General features: G+C 44.2%; 1 protein-coding gene across 1 annotated transcript in view; it reads right to left on the bottom strand.

The window, feature by feature from the left end:
- RYR2 (ryanodine receptor 2) overlaps positions 1-15,793 on the bottom strand; it is a 2,714,825-nt gene that overhangs the window by 186,016 nt on the left and 2,513,016 nt on the right. The window contains exon 95 of the mRNA XM_069234403.1: positions 14,697-14,830. Within this exon, the coding sequence (XP_069090504.1) occupies positions 14,697-14,830 (134 nt within the window). The remainder of the gene's footprint in view (positions 1-14,696; positions 14,831-15,793) is intronic.

Below are 15,793 nucleotides of genomic sequence, written 5' to 3'. Positions count from 1 at the left end.
TGATGCCCACTTATCGACTGTGTTTGTGGTGGAATGTGCACACAGAGCCTTAGCAGCACCGCTGCTGCTGAGAGCCCCCCCACGAACGATTATAGCCAAGGTCCATAACTATAGAGACCTGGATGCAATTTTGCAGGAGGTACGCAAACATGGAGATCCTACATTTGAAAATCACATTATCCGTTTTTTCCCTGACTACACCAGGATGGTGCAGCTCCAGAGACAATCCTTTACTGGTGCTAAACGCAAGCTCAAAGAACTGGGCTATACCTATATGCTGCTGTTTCCAGCCAAGTTGAAAGTTCTCCATGCAGGTCGCTCGCATTTTTTTCAATCTCCTGAAGCGGCTTGGGACTGGTTGGAGTGGAACAATGTGGCTGGAACACTGTACTTCCTAGTTGGAGATTGTGACAGGAGACCCCAAGGGACAGCAGAGGTGCATGCTGCAGCCTGCAGGAGCATCCGACGACATCGTGCTGGCCGAGGAGGCCGAGTGATTATTCGTTCAGACGGTACCCTGAGCCTTGAAGGTCAGAGACGGGAGCGAGAAGAGGCTAAACTGTTGGTTCAAACTGTCACGTCAGAGGCGTCCTCTCGCTCCGGATCTCCCTGTGTTGCAGGCAGACTGTCTCCGGAGATGAGTACTGAGGTCACCTGAATGCTTCATTGGCCCTTCGGACGTGGTTGGAGCCACATACTTTGGTTATGGATGATTCTTTGAGGTCTTCCCACTGTTGTACCCTCCTTTCTCTCTCTGGCCCTCCCCTCTCTGCCAGATGCTGCCTTGGTATGACTAGTAACAGGGTCCGGGTCGATGATTGTGCCGGGAGTTGCTGTGGAGTGGTGGAACTGTGCTAAACCTCCCCCCGGTTGTTGCTGTTGTTGTTGGTTGTAATTGTGGGTACAGTGTGCGTGCGGGCTGGACTATTGGGGTGGGCGGAGTGTTGGAGCGCTGTCAGGACCTGAATCTAGCTATCGAGCGGGAATGGCGATTGCCTCCCACTTCTGGACTATAGAAGTGATAGTAGGGTACACACTCGATTGGGCAGACACTATTTGTGGGAGGTGTTTACCCGGGGTGGGATGGGGTATTTGTTTGTGGTTTTTGTTTGAGTTGGAGTTCTGTATTTGACACTGTAAGCACTGTGAGTGTTCTTCTGCTCAGGGACATCGGCTGGCCTGGTTGCGCATGCGCAAACCGGGGGATTAGGTTGTGGGGGCTGCGTGTGGTTGGGGGGAGGCAGCCCGGGGGGGTGGTGGGGTGTGTGGGACAGATTAGACTATGGTGGGTACCTTGACATGCATAGTTACATGGAACATTAGGGAGTTAAACTCCTTTGTGAAGTGCTATAGAGTACATACGTATCTTAGGCTGCTTGGCGTAAATATTGCGCTCCTGCAGGAGACTCATTTGGTTGAGAATGAAGCGCAGAAAGTGCAGAAAAAGTCGAGGGGGCAGCTATAATCAGCGACCTATTCCTCCTACACTAATGGGATCTTTGTCTGGGTGGGCCCTGGGACTCCCTTTATGTTACATAGTCTAAAAGATGTGCAGGGGCATTACATATTTTTACACGGCACACTGGATGGCCATGAGATCTGTCTGTTGAATATCTCTGCCCCTAACACTGATGATTCTATCATCAGATCCAACAGGAAATAATCTCATATGAGGGGTTACCCATTCTGTGGGCAGGTGACTTTAATTGCGTTCTCGATGGAGCGCTAGATAGGGACCCCCGAAGATGAGTATGAAACCGCATATGACTACCAAACTACAGAATGTTATGAGGAATCTCCACTTTGTTGATGTGTGGAGAGAAAGGTACCCCTCGTCTAGAGTGTTTTTGTGTTACACGCCCACCCATGAGGCTTACAGCCGTCTAGATAGATTTCTCCTAGCCAATGATGGCTCACTGGACGTTCGCTGAGTTGTTTACCAGGCCCGGTTTTTGTCGGACCATGCCCCCCTACTTCTGGAGTGTGCAATGCACATACCCAGACCTGCAATCCCCCTGTGGCGATTGTGTCCAGACTAGGCGATCTGGAATATAAAAAAGAAAAGATCTCCAGGATGTGCTAGATGGATACTTTCATATGAAAGGGACACAAGGCTTAGAATGGGAGGCACTGAAGGTAGTTATTAGGGGGGAAAGCCTTAGTAAAACATATGGAATTAGGCAGCGCCTGGACAAGGAGCTTACGCATCAGGAGGAGGTGTTGGCTGCTCTACAGCTCCAAGTTGATAATGGCAACGCTTCGGAGGCAGATTTCCTTGAAGTGAGAGGTAGATTGTGGACCTATGGGACAGGCTAGAGAATTATGTCTGCTGGAACTACAGGCAGAGTCTATTTCGGGAAAGAGACCACTCTGGGCGTATGCTGGCTTGGCTCTTCCAGCGAGAGAGACCCATCCCCATTATCCAGATGCTCCACGACTCTTCTGGGGAAAGGATTTTAGGGCAGTTGAGGGTGAATGCGCACCTGCGTGAGCACTTGCGAGTTGTCTATGCCTCACCATGTAGAGTGGGCGAGACCCAGGCCCCAGGTGGAGGAATTGGAGGGAAAGATTTCATTAGAAGTCTTGGGAGAGGCGTTGGGCGGTATGGCGACTGGGAAAGCGCCTGGTCCAGACGGGCTACCAGTCAAATTTTACTGTGCATATTCTGCTGTGCTTTTTCCACGATTGTTGGAAATACTCCATGAGGTGCGTGGGGAGGGTCTGCTACCGGAGCAGGAGCAGATGCAAGAAGCACTGACAGTGATGCTGCCGAAGCCAGGAAAGGAGGTTGACAACCCGAGCTTATATAGGCCGTTATCCATGCTGAATGTTGATGTTAAATTACTAGCTAAAGTTTTGGCCTCTCGTTTAAGTCGAGTGGTGTTGCGTCTAGTGCAGGGAGATCAATGCGGTTTTATTCCGGGGAGGGGGCTCACATGAATATACGGCGATTATCGCATATACTTCACCAGACTCAAAGCTCTATGTTTCCCACAGCGCTAGTGGCACTGGATATGGAGAAAGCGTTTGATACATTGTCGTGGGACTACCTATGGGAGGTGATGCACAGGGTGGGCATTGGCCCTGTCTTTTTATCATGGGTGCGTCTTTTGTACGCTACGCCCCGGGCGAGAGTGCGTACGGGGGCGATTGTGTCAGACTCCTTTATTTTCGAACGCGGCACATGGCAGGATTGCCCCGTCGCTGCTGTTGTTCGCGTTGGCCATGGAACTGCTAGCTATTCAGCTACGAACTGGCTTGGATGGTCGGGGCATCCGTGTGGGTATGAGAACACACATAATCTCACTGTATGCACATGATGCTCTAGTGTACGTCTTAGAACCTGAACAGGCAGTCCCCCTCTTGTTGGGAATGATGGATAATTTTGGGCAGGTTTCGGGCCTCCGTGTTAACAAGCACAAAACGGTGTTGTTCCCGATGGCAGGTCTGTCGGAGATAGAGGCATCGGAGTTACCCCAATTGGGCCTATACTGGGAGACTGAGGCTCTCATTACGATCATGGCGGTTTGGCCCGCCATGCCGGCAGTGGCGGCTGAAGCTGCCAGCCAGCATGGCGGGCCAAACCACCACATAATGGACATGGTGACGGCCGCCAGCGGCAGCCGTCACCCACCGCCAGGCTCCCGCCGTCAGGCAGCCTGGCGGCGGGTTGAAACACCATCCGCCAGGGTAGCTGTGCTACCCTGCATATAATGTTTCATTTCCAGCCAGCCTTTTCCTGGCGGGTTATCCCACCAGGAAAAGGCTGGCGGAGGGGGTGCCCCTGCACTGCCCATGCACTTTGCATAGGCAGTGCGGGGGCCCCGGTGCAGAGCCCCGTTGCGCAGGTCACTGCCCGATTTTCAGGCAGTAATCTGCGCGACGGGTGCAACTGCACCTGCCGCACAGAGGCAATGACGGCAGCTCCATGTGGAGCCACCATCAATGTCCCGGCCGGGCCTTTCTGTGAGCCGGGAGGTGGAAACAAGGTTTCTGCCCACCGGCTCACAGAAAAGTTAATTATCTGGCTGCCGGGGTTCTGGGGTAGCTGGCGGTCAGTGTTTTGACAGCCAGCATGAACACGGCGGTTGTTTCCGCCGTGTTCATAATGACCACCTGAGTCCTTTTCATATTTAGGCATCCGAGTTGCGCACTCACAGCAATTGCAATTCAATTTAAATGTGGAACGAGTACTGGAGGGCCTCTGAGCCTCAGTTCAGTTTTGGACCTCCCTCCCACTATCGGTCAAGGGTAGAATTGCGCTCAGCCCGTTCTTTGGTGCAGGATGTGACTAGCAATGCGAGGTTTAAGGTGACACACTTTTATTACTTACATAGAGCATACCTGACACCTCAAAGCTTAAATAGAATATTTCCCTCAAGACCTGACAGTTGTAGCTGTTGTGGAGAGCTGTCGGCTTCATTTGATCACATGGCATGGGTCTGTGGCTCTAGCCAACCTTACTGGCAACAAGTGGTGAAGACGCTGAGAGAGGTTATGGATGTGAGAGTGCAGGTGACAATGAAGCACTTCCTGCTGGGCCTGATTACAGTCCCCAAAAAGGGCCGAAAAATGGCATATAGATTTGCACAGTTGGGGCTTATATTGGCGAAGAGACGCATTGCCATTCGTTGGGCCAGCCCGCTCCCCCGATGCATGTTATCTGGCTGAGTGATTTAGCGGAATGGGCTACCGCGGAAGAATGCAGCTTGAGGAAGGTACGCTTGGACGAGCATGCTGCCCGGGGTTAGAAATGGGGACTTTGGTTGACAGTCAGGTTACCTACTGTTCAAGCAAGGACCCTCACTCTAGTCAGGGTAAAAGAGAATCACCCTCAGCTAACCCCTGCTTACCCCCTTGGTAGCTTGGCAGAGCAGTAGGCTTAACTTCAGAGTGCTAGGTGTAAAGTATTTGTACCAACACACACAGGGGGTTATTCTAACTTTGGAGGAGGTGTTAATCCGTCCCAAAAGTGACGGAAAAGTGACGGATTTACCACCAGCCGTATTACGAGTCCATTATATCCTATGGAACTCGTAATACGGCTGGTGGTATATCCGTCACTTTACCGTCACTTTTGGGACGGATTAACACTCCTCCAAAGTTAGAATAACCCCCACAGTAACTTAAGGAAAACACTACAAAATGACACAACACAGGTTTAGAAAAATAGGAAATATGTATCTAAACAAAAAAAGACCAAAACGACAAAGATACACCATACACAAGTCAAGTTATCAATAAAAATGCAAAAAGAGTCTTTAAGTAGTTTTAAACACACACTAGCGCTGTGGAGTGAAAATGTACCTGGTGCGCGTCAAAAATAACCCCGCTTGGGCGGGTGTGCGTCAAAAATAACTGCGCACAGTGGTGCGTGAGTCAAAAATACAGCTGCACGATGATCCGAAAATCCCGCAGCGCAGGTTGTGATCTCCCAGCCTCCGTCAGCGATGCTGCGCGTCATTTCTCCTGCTCCGTGCGTCGATTCTTCGGTCGCATTTCCTGCGAGCGTTGTTTCTCAGCTGCAGAGCCGGCGGCATGTCGTTTTTTCAGCCGCAGATCGGATTCGCTTCAATCTTTTCCCCGCACGGCACTCTGTGCGTGGATTTTCTTGTCTTTAGGCTGCCAGCTTCTCCTTTCGGGGTCCCAGGAACTGGATGGGCACCACAGGGCAGAGTAGGAATCTCTCCAGAGACTCCAGGTGCTGGCAGAGACAAGTCTTTGCTGTCCCTGAGACTTCAAACAACAGGAGGCAAGCTCTAGATCAAGCCCTTGGAGATTTCTTCACAAGATGGAAGGCACACAAAGTCCAGTCTTTGCCCTCTTACTCTGGCAGAAGCAGCAACTGCAGGATAGCTCCACAAAGCAAAGTCACAGGCAGGGCAGCTCTTCTTCCTCAGCTATTCTGCTCTTCTCCAGGCAGAGGTTCCTCTTGGTTCCAGAAGTGTTTCTAAAGTCTGTGGTTTTGGGTGCCCTTCTTATACCCAGTTTCTCCTTTGAAGTAGGCCTACTTCAAAGTAAAGAATCTTTGGAATGTGAAATCCTGCCTTGCCCAGGCCAGGCCCCAGACACTCACCAGGGGGTTGGATACTGCATTGTGTGAGGTCAAGCACAGCCCTTTCAGGTGCGAGTGACCACTCCTCCCCTTCCTCCTGGCACAGATGGCTCATCAGGATATGCAGGCTACACCCCAGCTCCCTTTGTGTCGCTGTCTAGTGTGAGGTGCAACCAGCCCAACTGTCAAACTGACCCAGACAGGGAATCCACAAACAGACAGAGTCACAGAAATGGTATAAGCAAGAAAATGCTCACTTTCTAAATGGGCATTTTCAAACGCACAATCTTAAAACCAACTTTACTAAAAAATGTATTTTTAAATTGTGAGCTCAGAGACCCCAAACTCCACATGTCCATCCGCTCCCAAAGGAAATCTACACTTTAATCAGATTTAAAGGTAGCCCCCATGTTAACCGAAGAGAGGGACAGGCCTTGCAACAGTGAAAAACGAATTTAGCAATATTTCACTGTCAGGACATATAAAACACATTACTATATATCCTATCTTAACCATACACTGCACCCTGCCCTTGGGGCTACCCAGGGCCTACCTTAGGGGTGTTTGACATGTAAGAAAAGGGAAGGTTTAGGCCTGGCAAGTGGGTACACTTGCCAGGTCGAATTTACAGTTAAAACTGCACACACAGACACTGCAGTGGCAGGTCTGAGACATTATTACAGAGCTACTTATGTGGGTGGCACAACCAGTGCTGCAGGCCCACTAGTAGCATTGGATTTACAGGCCCTGGCACCTCTAGTGCACTTTACTAGGGACGTACTAGTAAATCACACATGCCAATCATGGATAAACCAATCATATACAATTTTACACAGAGAGCATATGCACTTTAGCACTGGTTAGCAGTGGTAAACTGCTCAGAGTTCAAAAGCCAACAGCAACAGGTCAGAAAAAATAGGAGGCAGGAGGCAAAAAGATTGGGGATGACCCTGCATAAGCAAAAAAGTCCAACACCCTGGATTTAGAGTTCTGGCGTGCCATGATTAATTAGTTGACTGGTGTGCAGGAGAGCGAGGGAGAGAGCTCTTTGGCTGATGTTTCTGCTTGTAGAGCCCCGGTCGTGTTCAGGCCTTGGCGTATTAAATCCAGGGGTTCCTGAGGTATAGATATGTGTTCTGGGGTTAATGGGATGGCACGCACCCGGTTGTGCTGCACGAGGGGGGGTGTCGTGGGTAACTCCACCTCCTCCCATCGCTCTGGCTTCGGTATCATACTGGGATGCTGCTGTGAGCCACCCCAGGATGACCGTTCCTTCCCCCCAAGCCGCACCTACCTGCTACTCCGGATGAATGACGATTAGTCGCTGGGCTATCCATTGGTCTGTCGATGCTTACTATACTTACAGTGTCCTGTTGTTGGTTAGTATGTTATAGTGTACTACACTGTCTCTTTAAGGGTGCGCACTGTGCTGGCGGGCTGCTGTAGGAGTCACGATGGGTAGGTCGCCCTAATCTAATATCACGGATGCCTTATCATCTATACACGCTCAGCTGGAGCAGTTGTCTCGACCTGGAGCTGGACTCTTCAAAATGTTATTGGCATGGACTGTGCGATGGTCTGATATTCCCCCCTTAAAGCACTGTGTCATACTGTGGTACATAGTTGTATGTGTTTATCTTTTAAATAAAAAAACAAGCTAAAAAAAAACATTTGACTAGTCTGTGCCTGATCTAAGGAGGATGAATAAACCACAGGATGCACAATGCAATTCAGTAGTAAATTGGGTCTCCTTTCCTTCACTAAAATCAATCCCTGCAGCTGCAGTTTTTACTGACCCCTTGGATTTTCATTTTTCGCTTCCCACTCTTTTACACATTTTGCCCAACGCTTTTTCTGCTTCATACTTCCTACTGCATCCTTTTAAAATATTTGTGAATATTTTGAATTTCTCTCTCCTCCATCTTTCCCACCCCGGGCCCTCCTGCTGATGATTTCTTATCTTATTTTCTGTCATTTACTCTGATTAGTGGTTTTCAGTATCCTACCGCACACCTTCCCTACTTAGGCCACAGCAGTCACTGCTGAAAGAAGACAGCAAACATTCCTTCTTTTTAGAAAAAAGAAAAGTTTCAATCTCATAATTCTGTTTTGTCTTTTATTATTAAATTAAAATCATGTAATTTCAGTCATTTTTTAACATGTTCTAAATTATAAATAATCTCGGGATCAAAGATTTGATATTTGATGAACTGCTTGTTGTCTGTATTCTCCCCTGGATTCTTTTAAATTACTCTTTTCACCAATATTATGACTCGTTGAGATGTCAATTCATCGCAACGGGCAAGTTAAATTAATTAATTACATGCATCCTTGACAATTTGTTGAATATTTAAGTATCGATTATCATAATTTTACTTAAATAGCATAATACACTCTTGTTCTTTCTTTCTTTCTTAGTGTTAACCTCTGGCAGTTCATAAGATTAGTTCTTTATATTTTCTCTATTAACTTACAATTTTGGCTCCGGTAATTGTAAGGGAGTCATTCATTTTGTTTGGGTCTGCTTGATCTCAAACTAATTTAGGTGGGTAAAATAGGGGGGAATGAAATAGATCTCTCAAACCTCTCTGCTGACTACAGAGGAAAACGAGAACGAGAGAAACAGAAAGAGAACATTTATTTTCACTGTCTGATGTGGAGGGTAATACTTTTAGTGATGCCATCAGGCACACGTAATAATGAGCACTAGAATGCTATTTTCTAGATCTAGAACTGTTGTGCAGCCATCATTTTAGAACTGACAGCTTTGTTTAATAACAGCAAACTTATTTGAGTGACTAGTGCATTTGGGTGTCACAGAACAGTTGCTGGTTAGCTTATTTATATATATTTATACACACTGGTAGCTAATTTTAGCTCTGACCCTCTTGTCCCTAAAGGCATTAGGCATTAGACTGTGACAAGTTTAAATTCTTAATGTAAATGAGAAAAGCTCATGTAGAAAGCAGCATTGACACATTTTAAATGTGTAATTTGCTTGTATTTCACAGCTTGACATAGGTGCCTTTTTAATTAAATTGCATGGTAGAAAGTTAAAGCTGATGTTGAAGTGTAATTCAGACTCTAAACTAATAGCCAATGAAAAAACACATTTAGATTTCTTGTTTAATGAAAGATTAATGACTGAAAATAAGTGCAAGTGAGAAATTGTAGTTCTCTGTTATGCCTAACATAATGCAATAACAAAGCTTTTCCATTTAAAATGAAATGTTCTACTTATACTGATGAAATATTATTAATGATGAATTTGTAAGTTTCCATATTATGACTGTTTTATTAACAAGGAGTAAATCAACTGCATTTGATATTTTCACGTGTTAGCATAACTGAGACCTACAGAGATTGGCTTATTCAGTCATGTAAAAGTGCTGAATAATGTTTTCATAACGTGAAGTATTCTTTCAGATTTCGTTTCCATGAGCAGCAAAGCCCCATTTGTTAAAAGTCTATTGTCTAACTGTGGAAAGTCATACCCATTTGGCCTTGAGAGTTTTACAGTACAGGAACATGGACTGAGATCCTATACAAATGTTTCAACTTGTTAGGAGTCACACAAAAGGAGATGTTCACATGACAGACATGGGAAAAATATTGAACTGTTGCAACCTGGAGTCTGATGATTGATTTTAATTGGATGATACCCCATCGACGTAACATAAACTGATACCTTGGACAAATCAGAATGTTTCATGTGGATTAATAAAGCATTGGATGTTCGAACTTTGCTCAGAGCAGTCCAGAGCTGAGCAGAAACAGCCCTTGTCCTGCCTGAGACAGACACTTTCCTGATGCTTGCAGATGCCTTGCTGACCGGATGATTTGGTGATGAAGAGTCCCTGAATGCTGGACCCTTGGAGAGATATCTTCCTCTCTGCCATTTAACCTTGCCCATTAAAATGACCTTTCAGATTAGAAACATCACTATGCTGAGGCTTATTTTATTTTAATTTTTAGTTAGTGTCCATGACTTAATTGAATTTGAATTGACTAAATGATTGAGCAATCTGAGCATCGCATGATTTCTATGTCTCAGATATTTCAGTTGACTTTCTGTATCATTCTTCTTGAATGTTTAGTTTTGCTGATGTTAGTAGCCCTGAATCTATTAAGTCGCATTAGTCAGTCCTTGGAGATTATGTATCTCTATAACGTAGTTTTGTGGAATGTCTATGTGGCCTTTGTAGTGAATCCTAGTTTGTTTTTAATGGGATAACAGGAGTTAGCTTAGCCTCTGGCTTGCAGACTCGTGCCCCCATCACCCAGTGACTTTTAACCTACTTAGCTTGCTCTGTCTTAGCCCATTTAATTATTTAATTATTCTAAGATGGCTGCCTTGTTTATAGTCAGGCCACTTGTTATGAGTTACATTATCAGTGTCACCGCGCTAAGGCGTCAAGATCAAGCAACAAAGACAAACAAACAGTAGGTGTTCACACTTAGAGATTTTCCCTCTCTATACTTTAGAGGGATTGTTTATATTAATTGCCGTCCGAAGCATGTCTGTTATCTTTTGTTTGGGAACACACCTACGTTAGGGGTCCTTGTAGATCTGTATAAATACATCGCACTTTAGACAACAGTCCCAGAGATGTCTTATTCTCGAGTCCAAGCGTAAAGGCTGCCACAAATCACCTTTTACAATTGTGTTCCTGGTGAGGTGCTCCTAGGGAGCCGGTGAGGTTGGGACAACAGTTGCGACTTTTTGTAGGAAAGACGTAGTCGCCTACAAGCAAAAGTACTGTCATCCTTTAACCAGCAGTCTTGCCCAGAGCAAGAGTCCAAACTATGACACCTTGAGCTTGTGTTTGGAATAAAGCTTTTAAGTATATTCCTGATTAGAGTTTTTCTTCCGTAGCCACATTGGTCATGGTGTCTAAATTATTGAAATAGTATTCAAGTAATTGTTGATGGTTCACCACACATCTTTCTGGGCCCAAAGGTTCGTCAACCTTGTTGCGCATTTGAGTCCTGCAAAGGATGAAACATGAGTCCACAGCGTCTATCACAAGTTACACTACTACATGTGCATTCCAGGATCACAGACATAATAAATCTAATACAAACAGTTTATGGGTCAGTGAAGCATAAGATTACAAGGAAAGTCACTATGAAAGAAAACAGATAAAACAAGAGGAGAGATCAAATGAAGGGATCCACGCTTGGATTTCCCAAAAGTTGCTGCTCGATCTGAGGACCATGTGGCCTGTTTTATTCTCTATTACACTTTAGATTAGCATCTCTTTGTTCCAGAAGATAAGCTGACTGGGTTTTAGCAAAAGAAAGGACCATATTTGTATTCATTTTCTTGTGACAAATTGTGTCCAAAAGGGTGAGTAGATTTAGGGCTGCATTGTACCTTGCATTCAAAGTCAATGAAGTTGTGTTGACTTTGCAGAATAGTGGCTGCAGTAATGGCAGCTATGTTATGCCTTTCTGCTCTTTTAAGAGATGCTTTCTCATGCACAACTCATACTTACTCAGAAACATTAGATCTATACACGTATATCCATACTTCTTCCTATATGAGGCATACATTCACCCTGGCTTGCTAGTTGGCTGTACTCGAAAAAATGTATGCCAATGTTACACAGTGAACGATTTGTATTTTTTCACCCTTGGAAGTATGGCAGGCTGAATTGTTGACATCAAAAACTGAACTCATGACATTCAAGTTGTTCACAGATGTCCACAATATGATGATTAACCCAATAAGTTACTGTAACAGCTACGTCTCCTAACAAGTGTATTAGTTGAAAAAAAAGCTAAATAGTTTCAGGTAAGAATTGTGAAAGGTAGCTCAAATACTTAATGTGTCTGCTGAAGTGCACTGTGTGGAATGGAAATGTCACTGGTTCAGTTCCTAATGATATAGCTCAGTGGGTTCATGTAGTTGCTGCAGGTGAAATCTCCATAGGAGAGTTCTGAACTGAGTTTTAGAAACTGGAGAAGCAAATGCATGGAAAATGCTCCACTTAGGCAGTGCCAAAGCTGTGCAGTGCAAACGTACTGCTGAATTTACTTGGAACTCCTTAATTCACTCCATGCTCTCCACTGCATACAGTCAACATTTAAACAATACTAAACATAATTTGGGTGTCACCGTAAAACAAGAGCAAAACAAAAAATATAACAGAATGAGGGACTCATGATCAATTTAGGAGAGCAAAACAATGAAGTTGAGATGGTAAATTCTCACTCCTGGGAAACAGAATCAGGACTGGTGAAAATATTGACCTCCGCAAATGGTATTTATGTCTACTGATATTTGACGGGTAAGGTGGCTACTCTGCAGATAGTCATAGGTTTAGCAGGTTTGTGAGCGTTCTCATAACCCTTATGGGTATCTTCTCACCTTGGAAGTGATTTCAGAGGACACAATACAGCTTGTGGAAATAGAAGCTGCAAGGGGCACAATAAAGTTTGTGAAAGTAAAAACACCCCATCTATTTACAACAGTGTAGGGGAAAGTCCTTTATGACATATGATATTCGCACTGTAGGGACAAAGGAGCAAAAGGTAAATTGGTAAACACACTTTTGCATCACATATCTCAGTGCAAATATTTCTTCCAGGTAAAACGCCTGCATTTTACACTTAAGTATTCTTTGATTTCTACAATGAGTATAGAATTTCAGAAGCCCTCCATGGGTTTTTGAAAAGTGCAATAAACGTTGGAGTCTTTAGAAATAAATGCATGGGGCAATCCGCATTAGGCAAAACATGGCTATCTAAAAAATAGTTTTGGAATGAGATTGATTACTAAAATACTGTGTCTGATTACTTCAGTAGCAAAAAGAGTAGCATGATTTCATTCATCTGTAGCACATTGGTACACGTCAAACTTAGGCTTCGGATCATAGAAGTGGAATCTTTGACACCTCTGTGGAAGGATCTTCTATGAGCTTTTAACAAGCATCCATGCAGTTCAGGCATCACAGGAATGATTTCGAGTTTTATTTCATAGCTCGAGATATAAACCATTAAGGAAAAGGTGTCCGAAAAAGATTTTAATCAGCTATTTTACTATAGATCTGAAAACTGTACTTCAGTGAAGGCCAATCACTTGAATGTCATGATATGTGCTTTGACGTTTATTGGTGATGCAAACGTCAATGATATGCTGCCCCTGGCTCAGTACAAGAACCTGATATTGTATTAAATTAGTTCAATAACAATGAGTTCTTTATATGATAGACAACATAGATTAAGCTGTGCTACCGACTAGAGTATATGAAAAATGTATATGTTTTTGTTTGATTAAAGGTATATTGTTAATATGTGTTATTTACAAACTGTATGAAAATATTAATTTCTATCTGTCCACTTGTCATTATCACCTCTATAGTTATTCACTAAGGTTATGTGTGGGAAAGTAAGTTTGTACTCCAGCTCTCATGTATTTCATGAGCGGCAGAGTACAAGGTTGCAACCAGGAGAGGGACATTTCTGTCTCCTGCTTGCCTTCCTTGTTTCCTTGCAGCCACCAGGCCAATCACTAGGATCCAGGCCTAATACTGATCTTTCCTTCAAAGAACACATACGTAGGAAAACCAAGTCAGCATGATACCAGTTTTTCCTACTAATAAAAGTGAATTTATTTCTGTCTGACCTGACTTCAGAACAATATTAGAACGATATTCCAAGATGTAGTTCACTTGAATTTCCTGCCCCACATTTCCCCAATGCTACTCTGATCCCATGAAAATTATCATTCACTCTGAAGCCTATCTTATCAAAGGCTTGAAGAAATTTAACCATATCACCCCAAACCTACCCTTTTTTCAGCACGATTTGGATCAAATACACTATTGCCTGTACCACACCCTTGGATACATGGTAGGGAAAATAAGCTCCTGAGTTAGCCAACAAGATCAGGGAAGACATCACCAAAATAGAAAAACATACAAAAATAAAAAACAGACACAAGGTTTTCTCCTTTTAAGCCCTGGATATAAAACAAAATCCCTGTCAAGCTCAGAATTGTCTCAACCCTCCTACAGTCTGGGAAGCCTCTAAAGGCTCACTTCTTTAGAGGATAGAAGACTTCTGAATACCAGCTCTCACCACTTGTGAATATTCAACCTCCTTACAAACAATCCCAAAAATGTATTTCTGTGCCCACAGGCGTGCTCAGTTCTAGGACTAGGTTTGCCTTTTGCAAATACTGTTTCATACTTACATGCATTACAAAATGTCCAATTGTCAATTCATCCTTGAAGGAGATATATGTATGAATGGAGAATAGTTAATGAAGGTAACTGTGTTTTAAAGAATTTGCGACTAATGCTCAGGAGTTGTTGGTATTTAATGGATGTATTTGAAAGAACGAAAACATGCTACAACATTGTTGCATTTTCCAGTTTGTTTTTTAGTTGTCCTTGGATGAAACTCTTCGTAAACACTATGTTTAATTAACACAGCAGTGATTTTATACAAAGGTTTTCGAAGAAGAAACCGATTTTTTGCTCTAAAACTAAGAGAACACAGTTACAGATGAAAACATTTCCCATTGGATGTCAGAGTAAGCATACAAAAATATATAAATATGTGAAGGCTGTGTATTTCTGACCATGGCTATTACTTTATGCAATATTTTCAAATACAATACATATATACTCACACTGCTGAAAGAGAACTGTCCTTCTTTGGTTTCCTTTTGTCACGGGCATCGCTAAAATCCAAGGCTGCTTTGTCCATTCCAAGTAGCTCGCTAATTCTGTCTCTACCATAGAACTCCCCGTATTTATCCATCACCTAAAAAATATGTTATAGTCAGCTAATTATAGTATGGTTATTTCTCTTTGATATATAACAGGTGTAATGCAGCAGAATTAATATTTCTTGTTCATAAAAAAATGACTAGCAAAGCAACGGTTTTATTTCAAAACTGTTTCTACACTATAAAGGAAAGAGTTTCCTTGTAATAGTTCTGCAAAAAAATGTAACATCACTGCTTTTTGCTAATCACAATAACATATTTGTATAGATTTGAGTAGCTTTACTTAATCCCTTCCCTGCCACGGATGTAATGGTTACGTCTGGTGGCGCAGCGCTCATGCGCCACGGATGTAACCATTACGTCCTGGTACTGGCCCTCAGGCCCTCAGGGGTAGCTCTAGCGCTCCCTCGAGGGCCTGAGGGCAGGGATGACCCCTGGCCCCCCACCCCCCTCAAGTGATGTCTGATGACATCAGCGCACAATTGCATGCTGACCTCATCAGAGGCCGCCCCCACTGCGCTGGAAGCTCAGCTTCCAGAATGATCGAAAGAGAAATGCTTGCATTTCTCTTCCGATCGGTGGGGGGGGGGAGGGGGGCAGAGAGACATGGCCTTTCCTTTCCTTTTATGTCTTTCTGAGCATTTCTGCAATCCGATCGTAAAGAACACTAGACACCAGGGATATATTTTTTTAAATGTTTACAATGAAGGGGAGCGTCCCCTTGGGCAAGGGTCACTCCTCTGGGGGGCAATTTTATTTTAGGCCATTTCTGCCCACCTTGGGGGCAGATTGGCCTATTTTTCCAAGGCCAATCTGCAATCTACCCCCAAGGGGGGCACAAATCACTAGACATCAGGGATTTTTTTTGCTCCACTTTCAAGCAAAGGGAGCAACCCCTAAGGCAAAGGTCGCTTTCCCAGGGGGCAAATTTATTTTAGGCCATCTCCGCCCCCCTTTGGGGCAGATCGGCCTATTTATAATAGCCCAATCTGCCCCTG

This window comes from Pleurodeles waltl, chromosome 5, assembly GCF_031143425.1.
Source record: "Pleurodeles waltl isolate 20211129_DDA chromosome 5, aPleWal1.hap1.20221129, whole genome shotgun sequence".
Taxonomy (NCBI): domain Eukaryota; kingdom Metazoa; phylum Chordata; class Amphibia; order Caudata; family Salamandridae; genus Pleurodeles; species Pleurodeles waltl.
The sequence above is the reverse complement of the archived record's forward strand: the minus strand, read 5'-3'. Positions and strand labels throughout refer to the sequence as shown.